Below are 15,813 nucleotides of genomic sequence, written 5' to 3'. Positions count from 1 at the left end.
GGGGAAAGGCGTGCACTGCAAACATCACATTGCTCTGTATGTGCCTGGGGTGTTTTGTCCTTAGGGTGGCTAGTTACTTGGCTTGAAGTGTGTCTTTCCGGGACTCCTGCAAAGTAAGGTATGATAATATTGTTCTGTTTATTTTAAAAATATTAAGAAGTAGAGGAAATAAGTGGACTGAGAAAGTCAAATTAAGCAAGCTGAGTTTTGGGCACAGCAACCTTTACAGTACACTATTCATTATAGGAAAACACCCAACAGGCCATTACATTCATGTCATGAGGCTGAGACAGTTGAGTATATTCTTATATCATGCAGGAAATGTATACATGACAGACAAGAAATGATGACACAGTTATGGAAAATAGGGCGGGTGGAGGACAGCGTTAAAAGTATAGACTCTGGGGACAATGTGCATGGGAGGAAATGAATATTTCGCTTTCTTAGGACAACTGGTCTGGACAGGCGGCTCTACGGGACGCTGTAGTATCTCCCCTTATAATGGATAAAGATTGAGAATAACACCTGAGGGTGGCAGTAATGCCCCATCATTGATGCCAGATGCCGTAAAACCTCAAAGAAGAAGATGTCAGAAACAGGACGTTGCGTCTAATCTGAACCTGCAAACCGCTGATCATGAAAAAACCTGTTTAGTTTTTGTCAAAAGCTAATTAACATACTGTCTCTCTTTCTTACGTATATATCTCCTGAGATCACGGACAACTGCACTTGAATTGGGTAAGAGTATTTGACAGAATAGCTAATTGGGCTAATGATGTGTACTGCTAAGCAGAGCTAAGCTAACGCTATAACCATTTTACGCCTAGGTTAGCTAAAGTGAGCAGCTAACAAAAACCTCAACAAACAAAAATATTTGAGTGAGATTAAATTCTTCATTGCGAATTGTTAGACATACTATATATTAAAGCTGTGCTGGTTTAACCCTTATTTACACATCCGCTCCGTGCTCTTTTCCTAGGTCTTTTCCATTTATTTATGTTAGCTCGGTAGCAGCAGCCATTCAGGGTCACAGAGAGATAAACAAGTCAGCGTCACTCATAAAGCTGAAATAGGGTGTATGGAGATCAGGTTTAGATGGTTGGCGTTAGAGTCATTCAGTTAAACTACATTTTAATTGCATCCTAGTCTTGCATGTCTTCTAGCTACCACTATATTTATAACTATAAAATGTATGAAATGATTAGCGTCGACAAATCAGGACTCAGACATAGTTCATTTCCCATTCATCAGTATTGCGATTCCATGCTCAGTGACCCTACTATGGTTATTATCGGTTTCATAATATCAATAATATCAATATGGAGCATTACAACTGAGCGCTCGTGGACTAGAGAAGAATTTCCTGAAGAAAGTGTATGTGATTGCTATAAGCACTGGTGACTCTGCTGCCAGTGTTTGAAAATAATGATATCGATACTTGGCATCAAATTATAAACGAAGATATTATTTTTTGAAAACGATGAAATTTCCAAGTTTCAACATTTGATATGTTGTCTTTGTGCCATTTTCAATTAAATATATGGTTTCAATGTTTTGTGTATCAAAATCAACACTAGTTGATGTGACATTTCCGATGACAGCAGAGGGAAGGCTGTTTCATGTTGTTAAATCAGAGTGGAGAAAGCTCCTGTCAAGGCATTTGGTTTGAGCTCTTGGGGGTGACGAGGCATGGCTTGGTAGTAACCTCTGGGTGCTTCAACCGCGAGCTCAGGCTCAGAAAGTCGGGATTATGCATCTTGAAAAGAACAGTTGTCGGAGCAACTGTTCTATGATGGCCCAGCTTGTTGATGGCATAATCATTTATGCTGTCCACACCAGTGATCTTCAGTTTTTTTTCTGTATGATATCTAGCTGCCTAAGAGTGGTTTGTGAGGCATTCATCCAGGCAAGGCAGGAGTACTCCATCATTCTCCTGACCTAGACGTTGGCACTGCCTCTAGGATCAAGCTTGTAGGCAAACTTCTGAAAGGCTCTGAGATGTCCAGCATGTTTGCAGATGTTACATATCTGGCTGGTCCATTGGAGCTTTGATTTCCATCTGTTCACTCAGCTTGATTTTAGTCTATTAAAAGTAAAACTAAAGCTATTTCCCCATACAGTCCTGGCAGTATTTGAAGTATTGGCTCTAAAATGCTTGCATCAGATATTTAAGATGTGCGCATTATATATCTCAAAATAATTAATAAAATAAAATAAAAGTCCTCATTGTCTGCTTTTATCTTCCTTTGATTTTCTGCTTTAAGACCAGTTCAGACTGGTTAAGTGTAACCATATCTGTTGTATACCAGCAGCTCCAGAGTACCCTTTGATAAACGCATAATAACCTTGTGCATTTATGTTTATGCACATAAAAGTGAAACAATGTGAGATGAGATCACGCTTCAGTTGGGCTTCTCATAGCTCAACGACATGCGTAACCTAAAAGTAGACATTGCTTAGCTATAAAAGGTCACAAGACAGCAATGTTGCTTAAAATGTTCTGACTGATAAATCCAGGATACCAACCATAGTGGCTACTCAGACTGACAGCCACATTGGTGCCGTGTTGCTGTTTGGGTGACGTATAATTTAAATTAACTTCATGTATAACATTAGTCAGCAGCTCTCATTTTTCTTTCAGGTTCATCAAGCTTGCTGAATTTTCCCCCTTCATCCACTCATCATGGTGGAGTACTACCAGGTTTTAGGAGTACGGAGAGATGCATCTGCAGATGACATAAAGAAAGCGTGAGTTGATGAAGTCTTAGTGCTCTGACACATTTTAGCAAGTGTGCTGCTGTCACCTTCTTGTCCTCCAAAAGCTCTGATTGCCAGACATACCGTTGTGTTCAAAATAATAGCAGTGTGTTTAAAAAGGTGGGTAAACGTCAAAATTCTTCAAAAAAATTGTATTTTAATGAACAAAAATGCATTGGGGAAACTGCACATTCTATTTCAAAGCACGAAAATTGGAAAAAGTAATTGAATTTGATAAGATTTTACAGAAAGTCAAGAAATATAATGTTAAAAAAAATAGCAGTGTTGACATCTGTCTTTACAAACTCAAAAATGATCTCTATAAACTAAAAAAATGCTTTCCTGAGAATCATAAATGAATATTTAGTTGTATAACCACGGTTCCTGATAACTGCTTCACATCTGTGGTGCATGGAGTCGACCAACTTCTGGCTCAGTCAACAGGTATTGCAGCCCAGGACAATTGTACCACATTCCACAATTCCTCTGCCTTTCTTTGTTTTGCCTCATGAAGCATTTTTTATGTCAACCCACAAGTTTTCTATGGGATTCAGGTCCGGGGATTGTGCTGGCCACTCCATTACCTGAAACTGTTTGTCCGGAACCATGATTTTGCCCGCTTGCTGGTGTGTTCGGGGTCATTGTCTTGTTGAAACACCCATTTCAAAGGCATTTCCTCTTCAGCATACGGCAACATGACTTCTTCCAGTATTCTAATGGACTCAAACTGATCCATGATCCCTGGTATGTGATATATAGGACCAACACCATAGTATGAGAAACATCCCCATATCATGATGCTTGCACCACCATGCTTCACTGTGTACTGTGGCTTGAATTCAGTGTTTGCAGGACGTCTGACAAATTGTCTGTGGCCCTTAGACCCAAAAAGAGCAATCTTACTCTCATCAGTCCCCAAAATATTACACCATTTCTTATTAGGCCAGTCAATGTGTTCTTTAGCAAATTTTTACCGCTTCGACACGTCTTTTTATTAACAATGGGACTTTGCGGGGGCTTCTTGCTGGTAGCTTGGCTTCACATAGACGTCGTCTGATTGTTACAGTACTCACAGGCATTAGGTCTTCTTTGAGCATCCTGGAGCTGATCAATGGCTGGCCAGTTTGGTTATTCTCCGATCCATTCGAATAGTCATTTTTCTTTTTCTTCCTCGCCATTTTCTGCACTTCTTTATAGGTTTACCCCTCTTTTATTAATTTCTTCATCAAAGAATGCTCTTCTTCTGAACAGTGTCTTGAACGACCATTTTACTATCTTATTCAAGGACAAATGCACAGCCAGCATCTGCAGCGTCAGTTGCCTTGATCCTTAAATCAGGGCTACCTGTTTAACACCTATTTTTCTCACAGAATCAATGACCTCACTAAGTGAACTCAGCACTGCCTTTTTTGTTGAACACGCCCCTTTCAGTTCATGCCTGTTGGTTTTCTATACCTTTACTAAACCTTCTAGAAACTTACCTGCAGTGCAGAGGTTGAAATTCTAACAAAAAACAGTGATTTATCTTGTGAGTGATGTGGGACTGCTGTTATTTTGAACACAACTGTACAACTAATGAATGATTCTATCTAGGGTGGTCAACTTTCTGTGGAGCCTCACTAACAACAAAACTATGGATTGAGCTAAAACCAACGAAGTTATCAGTCTGCAGCTCAAGATTTTAGAGTGTGAAGGGACACATTTGTAAAGTCAGAGCATGCAAGGGTGGAGGGGTGATTGGAACTGAGACTTAAACAGTGAGGATTCCAGTGCTCAGTGTCTTCAAACTGCTCACCATATATGTGAGAACTTTAATGTCACTTAGTGGCAATTTTGCTTGTGAGGTGTCAACTGTTATTACTCCTTCTGAGTAATATTAAGCCACTCCCCAGTTTGGCTCCATCAGCTTTACCTGCCATAAAGAGCTGACTCCAACAAACCCTGCTGAAACCCGTCAGCCAAAACTTCAGGTAGAAGTTATGCAAAACATGTTTTATATCTGCTCCTGTGCTCTGAAACCATGATTTGCAGAAAAATTAAAGCTGTTCTCTTCTCACTGAAGAGCTTTATAATTCAACTTCTGTGCTTATTAGTGTGAATTATGTTCTGAAATTGTGGATATTAGACAGGACCATTTTATATTTCTTTTCTAGCCTGTGCATCGGATTGGTATTAGCTTGGAAATTTGTATTTCTTCTTTGTATTTTGGATTTTGCTCCTTCCTGCTCTTGTAGGCAGTAACATGACCTAACTGTAACATTGTTTAATTATATTGACATGAACATACCATTAGCATTTCAATTGCAAAATACAGTGACAAACAAAGGTCCAAAATATCTAGTTGTGTGGACTTATTTTTCGGTTGTAGTAAAGCACACTGCTAACAAAGTGATGCTAATCTCTGTGACAGAGAAACTGCATTATCTCCTGCTGCTTCACAATAAAAGCCAGTAAGATAAAGCTGCAGAGCATAGTGCTGGAGTGTGTGCTGCATTTTTCCCTGTAAATCTTAGGATTTTTTTGTAGCAATGGCTGAAGGGTAAGTAATAATACTAAATGTGGTTTGATTTTAAATTTAATTTGATTAAAATCTTTTAACTGAAATTGTTTTTATTTTGTCTAAACGATTTTTGAATTACAATGTTTGGCACCACAGATTTAACAGTTATAAGATATTCAAGCAAAATAATACAAATACTACAATTAATGAGATGGTGAGAACATTATAGTTAAAGAAACAAAATGACCTGTGTCCACAAAAATGTACAGGTTGGAAAAGAAGACAGCTGATTGTTTTTTGTTCTTCTTGTCCACAGTTAGCAGTATCATGACAGCAAGATAAATGTATTTTATTTTTTCAGTCTTATTAAACAGCCATCATCCTCCCTCTGTCCTCATGTAGGTACAGAAAGCTGGCCCTGAGGTGGCACCCCGATAAAAACCCAGACAACAAGGAGGAAGCTGAGAAGAAGTTCAAGGAGCTTTCAGAGGCTTATGAAGTCCTGTCAGATGGTTTGTATTACAACTCTGTACAAATATGCAAATTAACACCAGACACCATGGAAACACTGCTCAGTAGTTAATGTAGAGAAGCTAATACCAGCAACACAGAGTCTGAGGGGAGCAGAGGAGTTCATCTCTTTCTCCTAAGCAGTGGTGCTTGTATTTCTGACTTAGTTGCATTGTCACTATTGTTATTGTACTTATGAGTTTTTTCACTTTCCTCTTCCAGTAAACAAGAGGAGCATATATGATCGCTACGGCAAGGTGGGGCTGACAGGGAACAACACTGGAAGAGGTAAGTGCTCCTTTTAGAAAAGCTCACAGCTTACCAGAAGCATTTTTTGTGTATGTCTATGAACAACTGTTTTTCTTGTTTACAAATATGAGAACATGTCAGTTTTTTTTCCAAACTCAGCTTTGTTGTTGATTTCCACCATATGTACAGGACATATAGAGGGGTCGAAGTAATGTTTCTCATAGTCCCACGGTGTATGCAAAAAATATAACGTTAAAAACAATAACAATAAAGAGGAATAGGACAGCAACAGGACGTGTTTAAAAATGTACTGCAAATGCTATGAGACTTAAGTGCAAGAACAGATAGCAGCAGATTTTTATAGTAGTATTTTATAGTCTCTGTATATATAAAGTGGCTGGTGCTGAATATGGGTGTGTGTGTGATGAGAAGAGGTGGTGGGCAGTGGCCGGTACAGAGGGGAGAAGTGGGAGAGAGTCCAGCATCCTGACAGCCTGGTGGATGTCTCATGGAGGCTCCAGTATCTTCTCCCAGATGTAGGAGGGATGGGTTGAGCTGCCCACAATGCTGAATACTTTGTGGGTATTCATTATGTCCTGCAGAGTCTTGCGGTTGGAGGTAGTGCAGCTCCCATACCACACAGTGATGGAGCTGGTCAGGATAGTCTCCATGGGGTTGGGTGTTGGTTCTCTGGAAGTCAATAATAACAATATCCTTTGTTTTCCCTGCATTCAGGGAGAGATAGTTATTTCTGCACCACATGGTTCACCTAATTCCTGTCGTTAGTGTCATCATTGTTGCTGATTAGACCCACCACAGTTGTTTCATCCGCAAATTTTATGAGGTGATTGGTGATGTTCGTTGGTGCACAGTCATGGGTCAGCAGGGTGGATAACAGCGGGCTGAGCACACATCCTTGGGGGGACCCCTGTGCTCTGTGTGATGGTGCTTGATGTGTTGCTGCAGACCTATACTGCTAGTGATCTTTCTGTGAAAAAGTCCAGCAACCAATTACAGAGAGAGGTGCTCAGGCCCAGCCAGTGCAGTTTCAACTGCTGAGGGATGAGAGTGTTTTACGCTGAACTGAAGTCTATGACCAACATACTTTCATTAAAACTCTTATTAAAAACTGCTTGCAAACAGATATGCAACCTCAAAAATCAGTTTATCTAATCCATGTCCATGTTTGTAGCAGCTACTCTTCAAACTAAGCGCTCTGCGCCAGGTACCAGAAAGATTAGCTGCACACTCTAGTACAGAGAGCGACTGTAGCCTGTTCAGCAGATGTCTTTGTGATATTTCCACCGTTACTTTACATCATTATGTGCCTTTTCAAACTTCCACTCAGATTACGCAAAAGAATTATACTTGCTCAGTGTAGGCTTTCTAAAATGATTCAGTGGCAAGGATTACATGTTAAGACACATGTCAAATACATCAGGTGTGGTTCCAATGACCCATCACATCAGGGAGTGTGTGTCCAGTTCCAGCAAAGTTGGCCGCTGGGCAATTCAACAGAAGCATAGTTTGATGTTGAATGGAACAGATGACGATGGCCAGACAGGTGAAAATAAACACCGACTCAGCAGTATTGAGTACTGTATGCATTTTGTTCTTTTTTGGTGATGGTCCATATTTATATTGTTTACATTAGCTTTCATTAATATAATGTTTCAGGGGGGCATTTCCACAATGGAGAGCATTTCCACGAACCGTTCACATTCCGCAACCCAGATGACGTCTTCAGGGAATTCTTCGGGGGCAGAGACCCATTTGCAAACTTCTTTGGTAAGTCATACTCTTACAGTGGAAAGACGTTCTTGTGTCACTCAGTCTGCCACTGCTTTAGGAGTTTATACCAACAAATTTGAAAAGTTTCAGCCTGAAGCATAATCTTCCTTATTACCTGCTCCAAGTTTTGATTTTCTTTAAAACTGTTGTCTGTCCTGTTCCCTCAGGTGCAGATCCATTCAGTGATGATCCATTTTTTGGCAGTGGCCGGCGGCACCAAAATCGGGCAAATCGCAGTCGTACAGGTGTCTCATTTTATGGGGGCTTTGTAGGTTTTCCTCCCTTTGGGGCTGGCTTCTCACCTTTTGACCCAGGTAAGATATACACCAATGAATTATAAAAGTATTAAAAACATTTTTCACTGCAAACTACACAAGCTCAAAAATATTACACACTGTTGCCAGGGGAACATTACTGCTGGCCTGTTGAGACTTTTTTGTATTGTTTATCTCAGGCTTCAGTTCTTTTGGCCCCATGAGCACCATGGGTCACATGGGTCAAATGACAACCATGGGCAGTCTGGGAGGTGGAGGCTTCACCTCTTTCTCTTCCACTTCCTTTGGGGGAGGAGGTGGAGGAGGAGGCATGGGCAACTTCCGCTCTGTGTCCACTTCCACCAAGATCATCAACGGCAGGGAAATCACTACAAAAAGGTAGATACTGACAGTGACTGCCATCTGCCATTAGAAATTAATGGTATGCACTATGGCATTAGTCTTTTTCATTTCTTCTCACATTGCAGTGGTATATATTGCATGATTTTATTTATTCTTTCCTACCCTACACACATCACTGGAAATGAAAATCTAGTAGACAGACACTTGCCTGGCCCTCCCTTGACCCTTATTGTTAATTTTGTCTTACATGAAAATAGTGGACAACTACAGAGGGTAGCAAACACAGCCTATTCCCTGGATTTTGTGGCTTATGATCAAGCGTCACCCGATATAATGGTGAAATGATAAAAAAAAGCAACCTCTCTTTTCATCATAGTGATTGTGATGTTTCTCTATTACCTAAAGAAACTTGGGTTTATCAATTATAGTTATTACGTACTATAACAAAGCATGTACATCCAGCATCTTGCAGGTATTCTTCTACCAAATCCTACTGTAACCAAGACAATACAAGATGTCTTACAGGTAGGAAAGATAGTCAGTACTGTCCTCTGGTGGTTTGGAGTATTAATAACTCCTATGGATATAGTGATAATGGGTTGAGTGATAGATAAAATTTGACAGTTGTCCCATACTGTGGCACAGAAACATGAAAATAATTTAACTAAAATAATTTAATGAAAAAAAACTGTGTGCATTAAGAAGAGAACTGCAACAGATTAGCTAACTAATTAGTTTTATATGCATTAATTGGTAAAGTAATTCAATTGTGTTTAAAAGAAGTAACTAATAACTGTATCTAGTTACTAATTTTCACTAATTTGCACTGATTACAATCCATTCTTTTTTCCTTCATTTAATTAACAGACTATTGTACAAGCATTTTGTAATGAATGTGTTTGTGGATTGTGTTTTTAGCTTTTCACAGATTATAACTAAAGTGAGAACAGCCAGTCTACACTCATTCAGAGCAATAGCAGTGTTTTAGTAATGTCCTCAGCTGTATAAACTACATAGCAACTGAATTCTTTTTTGTTAAAGCTGAAACCAGAATCAAGGTTAGGCCAATTAATAAATCCTTAAATTCCTTGCAATTTTACAGTCATTTTGTTTGACTATTTGCCCACACAGCCTTTGACCAAGCCTTTTGAGGATGCCTGTTTCATACCCAATCATGATACTATCACCTGTTGCCAGTTAACCTGTTTACCTGTGGACTGAGATCTTAGATCTTGGTTTCTTCTGTTTAGGATGATTTGTGTCAGTGAAGTCTGGTTTAAACTCACATGTACATTCTCTCCTCCTTCTCATCCTCTCTACCTTGTGGGTCTCTCTTCCACCAGAATTGTGGAGAATGGTCAAGAGCGGGTAGAGGTGGAAGAGGATGGGCAGCTAAGGTCATTAACTATTAACGGTAAGGAGCAGCTGCTGCGGCTGGAACACAAGTAAAGATGGAAGCATCCTCTGCTGGAGAGGTGTTACCTCAGCACAAACATACCAACAAACTTGAGCTTGAAATAGAAGGGGAAAAAGCAACACAACAATGTAATAATAGTGCTCTACTGTTGTTTGGATGTACATACTTAGGTTGTGTTTATTTCTCCTCATGTCCCCTCCCTGTTGACTCATTTGTTAACCTACAATTCAAATCACAGGATTTGGATGCAGACTTTTCTATGCATTTTGTTCATGTATTTTCGAATAGGAGCTGTCCTTATATGTTGGCTCAGGGTGGTGTTATTGTTTTCGTGTTTGGGACCACAGTATTGTTCTGATGTATGTATGACCAGACCCCCTTCCCCCTTCCAACACTTTCTGTATGCACTCCACTGTGTCTGTGTGCAGACAGCGCAGACGCTGTGTTCAGAAAACAAAGCATGACTTTGTTTTTTCATCTAAAAAGTAAAAAAAAAGTGTTGAATTTGATATTTAAAAGTGGGTAGGAATATCTGAAGCACCCCCCACCCCCCGTTTACTGCTTGTCCAGACTCTTCAAAATCATTTTTTATTAAAAAAAAATAATGCTGTTAGGATGAGTTATGCAATTTTATATGTTCTAATACCAATGTGTTTTCGTTTATTTAATAACGCATGTACACCTGTTGATGTTCAGTCTTAATGTTAAAGTTGCATTATGATGCACAAGTATTGGAAGGCGTTCTATAGCCCCCCTTCCAAAAGTTAGGATACTGTGTAAAACATAAATAAAAACAGAATGCAGTCATTTGCAAGCAAACTGTATTTACTAACGGACGTGTTCCGTGTAGAAATGTCCTTTATTCTTGTATTTCACAAAGTGGTGAACCTCGCCCTATCTTTCCTTGTGAACAGCTGAGCCTTTCGAAGATGCCCCTTTCATACCCGATCGTAATACTATTACCTGTTAGCAATGAACCTGTGGAATGTTATTTTTGAGCATTCCACAACTTTCCCAGTCTTTTGTTCACCCTGTCCCAACAAATTCAGAATAAGCATATGTATACAAAAATCTATGAAGTTGATTAAAACATTATAACATAATAATATAAAACATTAAATATGTCAAATAGGATTAGCAAATGATCACATTCTGTCCTATTCATGTTTTGCACAGCGTGCCAACTTTTTTGGAACCGGGGTTGTATAAATGTTTTATGAACATGGAAGAAAATTTGTAAAGCTGAGTTTCATCCTGTTTTCAGGATGCTGAAATCTTGGCTGATCTCTGCTCTGTTAGTTTATTGTGAAGCAGATAAACAATTATGTTCTAGCCATCAAGTATCATGAGCGTTACCATGGGTAGTTACCAGAGTGTCAGTGCTCATAAATTTCACTTTGTCAGATTTGTTAGAAATGTGTCTCGAATGACAAGATGATGTTTCATAGACATACCAAAACAATATTACAAACAAGAATTTGTATTACAGTGAAATATTAAAAAAAAGAAAAAAAACATCGTGTAGCTGCAGTGCACTCTGTTTCAATGCTTGTTTCCACTTTTAGTGCCTTACTCCACAGGTACACAGGCCCTGCATCACGTCCTCAGACTGCGGTTTGACAGACTGAGGAGCAAAAAGATTCTGTTGTAATCTCTTCCGTCAGGACTATCTTTAAGCTAAACAGAAATATAAAACAGAATAAGACATTTGTAACAGGCAGGGAGGCCATATTCATCACACTGTGTATACAGTATTAGATTGGAAAAATAAAGACAGAGTCTGTGTGTTTGTTCTAATTCGCGTGAGTCTCCAAAATTAAAAGTTATACCTTGCTGCAGTAGTTTAGTAAGAGGACTCCAAGGCAAAAATGAGCTTAGTTATTCAGGGACAAACTTGTTTAAGCTTAGTTGCGAATAGAAGGTGGTGGAGGATAAAACTCTACTGGGAGACCACTAATTCTTGATTCTGTTTTCTGTGGATTAATAATGAAAAAATTAATTTTGCAGGAGTCTAAGTATCAGCGCAGTGCTGGTGACAAAAGAATAGTGTTTTCTCAAAATTTCAGTTTGGCAGTATATCAAAACTTCAACTATTTTTAATAGCGGTTATACAGTCATCTTTATAAACTGCAGGCTGAGGTTTTCCTCAATTAGTAACGATCAGTTTGTCTGAATTAGTATCATCCTATCCCTGGGTGTCTGGAACTCCACATGATGTGGTTCACCATCTGATCAGGAAGGCCCGTTTGGAGGTGTTCTGGACACCAGGACAGACACACCATGCTGAAATGTTCCACAGGTACCACATTGTCTTTAGATGTCAAGAAGGCCTTTGACATGGTGGAATGGGGATATTTACTCAACATTCTGAATTCCTACGGATCATCTGGAAGCATCAAAAGACAAAGACGGATTCAACCTGTCAGTTAAAACATTCTATTTTTATCTAACATCGCACTGAAGGTCTTCTCACCTATGTCTAAGTAAGTAAGTACTACATCTGAACATATATATGTGTATATATATATATATGTATATATGTATATACGTATATATGTATATATATATACGTATATATGTATATATACATATGTATGTATATATATACATATGTATGTATATATACGTATATACATATATATGTATATACGTATATATATATGTATATACATATATATGTATATACGTATATACATATACATATGTGTATATACATGTGTATATATATATACATATATGTATATACGTACATACATATATATATACAGTACATATATATGTATATACGTATACACATATACATGTATATACGTATATACATATATATGTATATATATATACGTATATATATATATATATACTGCAAATCTTCATTACAAAAACAGTATTCATAATGGATTTTTGAAGACTGATATCGTTTTCAGAATAATTGTATTCAGGTTAGTGTATCTTACTGCCCTCCATACAATACATTCAGTCATTAAAGATAGCTCAAAATTTACCACCAGAGGGTAATTTTTGGAAGTGTAGAGGGGTCATGTATATACATATATATATATATGTATATATGTATATGTGTATATATATGTATATATGTATATGTATGCATGTATATATACATATATAATATATTCTTCATAAACTATATGAAGAATTTGTAAACAGGTGTTGCAGTGTACATGTGGCTGACAAAAATAGTTAATTTCGAAATTGTCATAATGCACAATAGCTTTTAACTTAGGATGATGTTGTTGAAATGTTTATATCCTGTTCTTTAAAAAAAAAAAAAACACTTGACTTTGACGTGGCCAGTGATTGTTCCACTGTTTGGCACTGTGAGAATTCATCCACTTAGTCTGGATGGGCGCTACTGTAAAATCTATTTTGTGCCTTAATTACATATGACATCTTCATGAATCACAACTCGCACCACAGCTCAGATATGTTTTACTTAAAATTACACCACCATCTTCTCAGTCTCTAGGCACCTCACAACTCCGCTTGATTCCTCTCATATTTAATCAACTGAAAATTTGAGTTGAGTTTGTATGAAATTAGCAGCATGTGTGGGTGAAGGAATAAATTTTAATTATTTTACAAAAAAACCCCTCAAATGTTGATCCACACCTCAGAAAATACAAAAGAGAGATGCTGTTGAGGGCCTTGTAGTTGGCAAGGGGCCTGAATAAGCACATTTTAATTTTAAGTAATCTGTTCATAACAATTCCCACACAGAAAACTTTAGTTAATTGACATGACCATTTTCAAATCTTTTCTGCATCAGTACCATTTAATACTGAGGTGAAGCTGGCTGGTCACTTGGTTGCAGTTTCATGACCCCTCTACACTTCCAAAAATTACCCTCTGGTGGTAAATTTTGAGCTATCTTTAATGACTGAATGTATTGTATGGAGGGCTGTAAGATACACTAACCTGAATACAATTATTCTGAAAACGATATCAGTCTTCAAAAATCCATTATGAATACTGTTTTTGTAATGAAGATTTGCAAAAGCACGTCAGTTGGGTTTTAGCTACCCCTGAATGCTTAATGGGGCGGAGGGGGGGGGGGGGGGTCTCAACAGTAAAAATGAGTTTGCCTGGTCATGTCCCTCTGCCTGTTCGTGTATCTGCTCTCTCCACATGATTGACTGTCATGACAGAGACAGAGTGAATGACAGACGATTTCCAGGCTTTCCACGTGCTGCCCCCTACTGATACATCACAAAAGGACATGTATCCATGCGTGAGCTAAATGGTGCTGAAGCTACAGCTACACGGGCTCTATACTTTTTCTTTCTTTCTTTTTTTTTTTTTTTTTTTGTTTGCATTTGGTATACAAACTTGAAACTGAAATAAGTTTTCACCTTACTGGTTGTAAATGTGCATTTCAGGCAGTTAGCCGCAATAAACAGACAAATAAATAAGTTTTTACAAGCAGGTCACTGTCTCTCTATCTAGTGATGACATCCAGGTCTTGTTTCTGGGGAGGATGAATACAGGTACAGTGCTGTCCTCTGTGAGGGCCCTGACAGACCAGCGGAGGAGTGGAGCAGTGATAAGCGCTCAGTGGAAACAAGCTGTTGATCTGCCGCTGTCCTTGGTGCTGGACGCCTCAATCCAATTACCTCTCTCTCCCCCTCTCTCCCTCTCTCCCCCTTTCCTTCCCCCACGCTCTCCGTCTCTTTCCGTTTCCCTTTTCTCTTTCTCTCCCCTCTCTCCTTCTCCTTCCTTCTCATCGCTTTCTTCTCTCCTCCTCGAGGCCGTTAGCTCCCCGGGCCATCCGGTTCACGCTTCTCTCTCTGGATCTGTGTTTCCTCGTGGCGCTCAGCGTTGCAGACATACTTTCCGGGACATTCCTCTCCTGCACTGACACTTTTTTCCGTCAACATGCGGATCTTCAGCAGTCTGTGTGCTGTCGGGCTTCATGAATCAGCGGCCAGAGTGGAGGAGAACCAGCTGAAATAACTAACTGGGTGCTATGGTCGGACCTCCTGGCAGTGCAAGAGTTCGGCTATCCGAAATATCAGCAGTTAACACAGAGGTGGGCTACACACAGATTCTTAACACGTTGTTTAATGTAGTTAAAAATATAGATTTTCATAACAATGGTAAGCTACCTTGATTACGTTAATTTGAGGAAATCGAAAAACAGCCCTGAACGTGATGTGTGTTCGTCCAGATATAATTTATATCTACTTTCTATCTACATCGTACTTTTTGAACTTGGTGTGCACTTATGTGCATAATCACAGGTTAAGTCGCCTTAATCTCTTGACAACGAACTGGAGGCATTCACTTTGGGCTCTTACTCTGGTTTGTTCCACCTGGCCCTGAAATTCATTTGGTCTGGTTTGAAAAAGAAAGTGGAGAGAGAGCAAATAGTCAACTCTGTCACCTATTATAACATTTCCAGTTGCAATCCAGTAAATCTCAGTTTAATAAACCCAACATACAAACTGTAAAGTCAGTTTATTAATCAGTTTAACAGTTTGTTACAGAAGTTAATTGTAATTTATTTTTAGAGGGGAAAGACTGGATAAGACCGATTTTTTAGCATTGACGCAGCAGCTTGGTTCCTTACATAGCCATGTGTCCCAGCAGAAGATAGACGGTCTATAATTAACTAAGGCAGACTTGAGCCAGGGGAGACGAAGCCTAATGCCACTACTGGGATTTGTGGAACTCCATTACACAATCAGATAAAAGTCCTGCAGTCAGAGGGCTTCTAATGGCAATATAAGCCTTTATAGTCCAACAGATGAAAGGCTTCCAAGAAGAAGAAAAAAAAAAAGCCTTTAGATTCCATTCAGACAGTGGATTAAAATTTCAAATTGGTAAACATTACATCAGAAGACCAGACAGATATACAGTTTCATAATTTGCTGATTTAATGAAAGGATTCTTGATAATTAAACATACCAAACTTTCCTAGGTTTTGATGAGTCTTGATGAGTTTAACAGGGCCCCCA

General features: G+C 38.9%; 1 protein-coding gene across 1 annotated transcript; it reads left to right on the top strand.

Annotated features, from left to right (window-relative positions):
• Positions 1-593: 593 nt before the first annotated feature.
• On the top strand, positions 594-11,533 carry LOC121614469 (dnaJ homolog subfamily B member 6-like). The gene is made up of 8 exons (XM_041948333.1): positions 594-738; positions 2,642-2,748; positions 5,660-5,769; positions 5,990-6,055; positions 7,694-7,804; positions 7,975-8,121; positions 8,262-8,460; positions 9,768-11,533. Exons 2-8 carry the CDS (start codon positions 2,684-2,686, stop codon positions 9,871-9,873), a joined length of 804 nt encoding a protein of 267 aa, XP_041804267.1. The 5' UTR covers positions 594-738; positions 2,642-2,683; the 3' UTR covers positions 9,874-11,533.
• Positions 11,534-15,813: the final 4,280 nt, after the last annotated feature.

Source organism: Chelmon rostratus, chromosome 12 (assembly GCF_017976325.1).
Source record: "Chelmon rostratus isolate fCheRos1 chromosome 12, fCheRos1.pri, whole genome shotgun sequence".
Classification (NCBI taxonomy): domain Eukaryota; kingdom Metazoa; phylum Chordata; class Actinopteri; order Chaetodontiformes; family Chaetodontidae; genus Chelmon; species Chelmon rostratus.
This window is presented reverse-complemented; position numbering and strand designations above follow the sequence as displayed.

Coding starts and splice junctions, on each gene's coding strand:
- LOC121614469 (XM_041948333.1), top strand. CDS start 2,684: ATGGTGGAGTACTACCAGGTTTTAGGAGTACGGAGAGATGCATCTGCA. Junction 7,805..7,974: donor CCCATTTGCAAACTTCTTTG/GTAAGTCATACT, acceptor CTGTTCCCTCAG/GTGCAGATCCATTCAGTGAT. Junction 8,122..8,261: donor CTTCTCACCTTTTGACCCAG/GTAAGATATACA, acceptor TGTTTATCTCAG/GCTTCAGTTCTTTTGGCCCC.